The sequence below is a fragment of the Calidris pugnax genome, unplaced genomic scaffold (assembly GCF_001431845.1).
Source record: "Calidris pugnax isolate Ruff unplaced genomic scaffold, ASM143184v1 scaffold1172, whole genome shotgun sequence".
Classification (NCBI taxonomy): Eukaryota; Metazoa; Chordata; class Aves; order Charadriiformes; family Scolopacidae; genus Calidris; species Calidris pugnax.
Genome location: NW_015091764.1, coordinates 16,637 through 17,697, shown reverse-complemented (window position 1 = coordinate 17,697; position 1,061 = coordinate 16,637). Strand labels below are relative to the sequence as shown.

Here is a 1,061-nt window from a genome sequence, read left to right as displayed (position 1 = left end):
CATAGCGAGCCCCTGAGGGGTGCCCCCCACCCCATAGCGTCCTCCGCCCCACACCTCTGCCTGCTTCAGCTCCTCCCGGCTGATGTCCTCCAGCGAGGCCTCCAGGAAGTTCATGGCGTAGCGTTCGATGGGGGTCAACTGCCAAACGGGAGACCTGGGTCCCTCAGACCCACAACCTCCCCACGCGTCTCCCCTCCAGACCCCCAACCAGCCAGGTTCTCCTCAACCCTATGGAGACCTAGGTTCTTCCAGACCCCCAGGTTCTCCTGACCCTCACGGAGACCACAGTCTTTCCAGCCCCCAGGTTCTCCTGACCCTCATGGAGACCATGGTTCCTCCAACCTCCAGGTTCTCCTGAACCCCCATGGAGACCACAGTCTCTCCAGCCCCCAAAGTTCTCCTAAAAATCCCCTGAAGACCTTTGTCCATCCACACCCTCAGGTTCTCCCTGAACCCCAGCTTCTCCTGAACCCCACAGAGACCTCGGTCTCTCCAGCCCCTCAGGTTCTCCTGAACCCCATGGAGATCTTGGTCCTCCCAGACTCCCAGGTTCTCCTGACCCTCATGGAGACCATGGTTCCTCCAACCTCCAGGTTCTCCTGACCATCACGGAGACCACAGTCTCTCCAGCCCCCAAAGTTCTCCTAAAATCCCCTGAAGACCTTTGTCCATCCACACCCTCAGGTTCTCCCTGAACTCCAGCTTCTCCTGAACCCCACAGAGACCTCGGTCTCTCCAGCCCCTCAGGTTCTCCTGAACCCCATGGAGATCTTGGTCCTCCCAGACCCCCAGGTTCTCCTGACCCTCATGGAGACCACGGTTCCTCCAACCTCCAGGTTCTCCTGAACCCCCCGGACACCTGGGTCCCCACCTGCTCAACCAGGGCAGCGATCTCCTGCTCGGCCTTGGAGAGCTCTTCCTCCGGCTCGGGGCCACCTCGCTCCTCCTCAGGGCTGAGGCTCTCGCTGAACTCGGCCATGGCCGCCACCCGCTCGGCCTGGGCCTGCGAGGCCGCCCGGATGTCCTCGGGGTCCTCTGCCCCACACAGCGCCTGGGGACAG

The 1,061-nt window shown here is 62.2% G+C and overlaps 1 protein-coding gene across 1 annotated transcript in view; it reads right to left on the bottom strand.

Annotated features, from left to right (window-relative positions):
- LOC106900057 (helicase SRCAP-like) overlaps positions 1 to 1,061 on the bottom strand; it is an 18,255-nt gene that overhangs the window by 3,254 nt on the left and 13,940 nt on the right. The window contains exons 8-9 of the mRNA XM_014962019.1: positions 872 to 1,051; positions 11 to 138 (exon numbers count right to left, since the gene is read on the bottom strand). Of these exons, the coding sequence (XP_014817505.1) occupies positions 11 to 138; positions 872 to 1,051 (308 nt within the window). The remainder of the gene's footprint in view (positions 1 to 10; positions 139 to 871; positions 1,052 to 1,061) is intronic.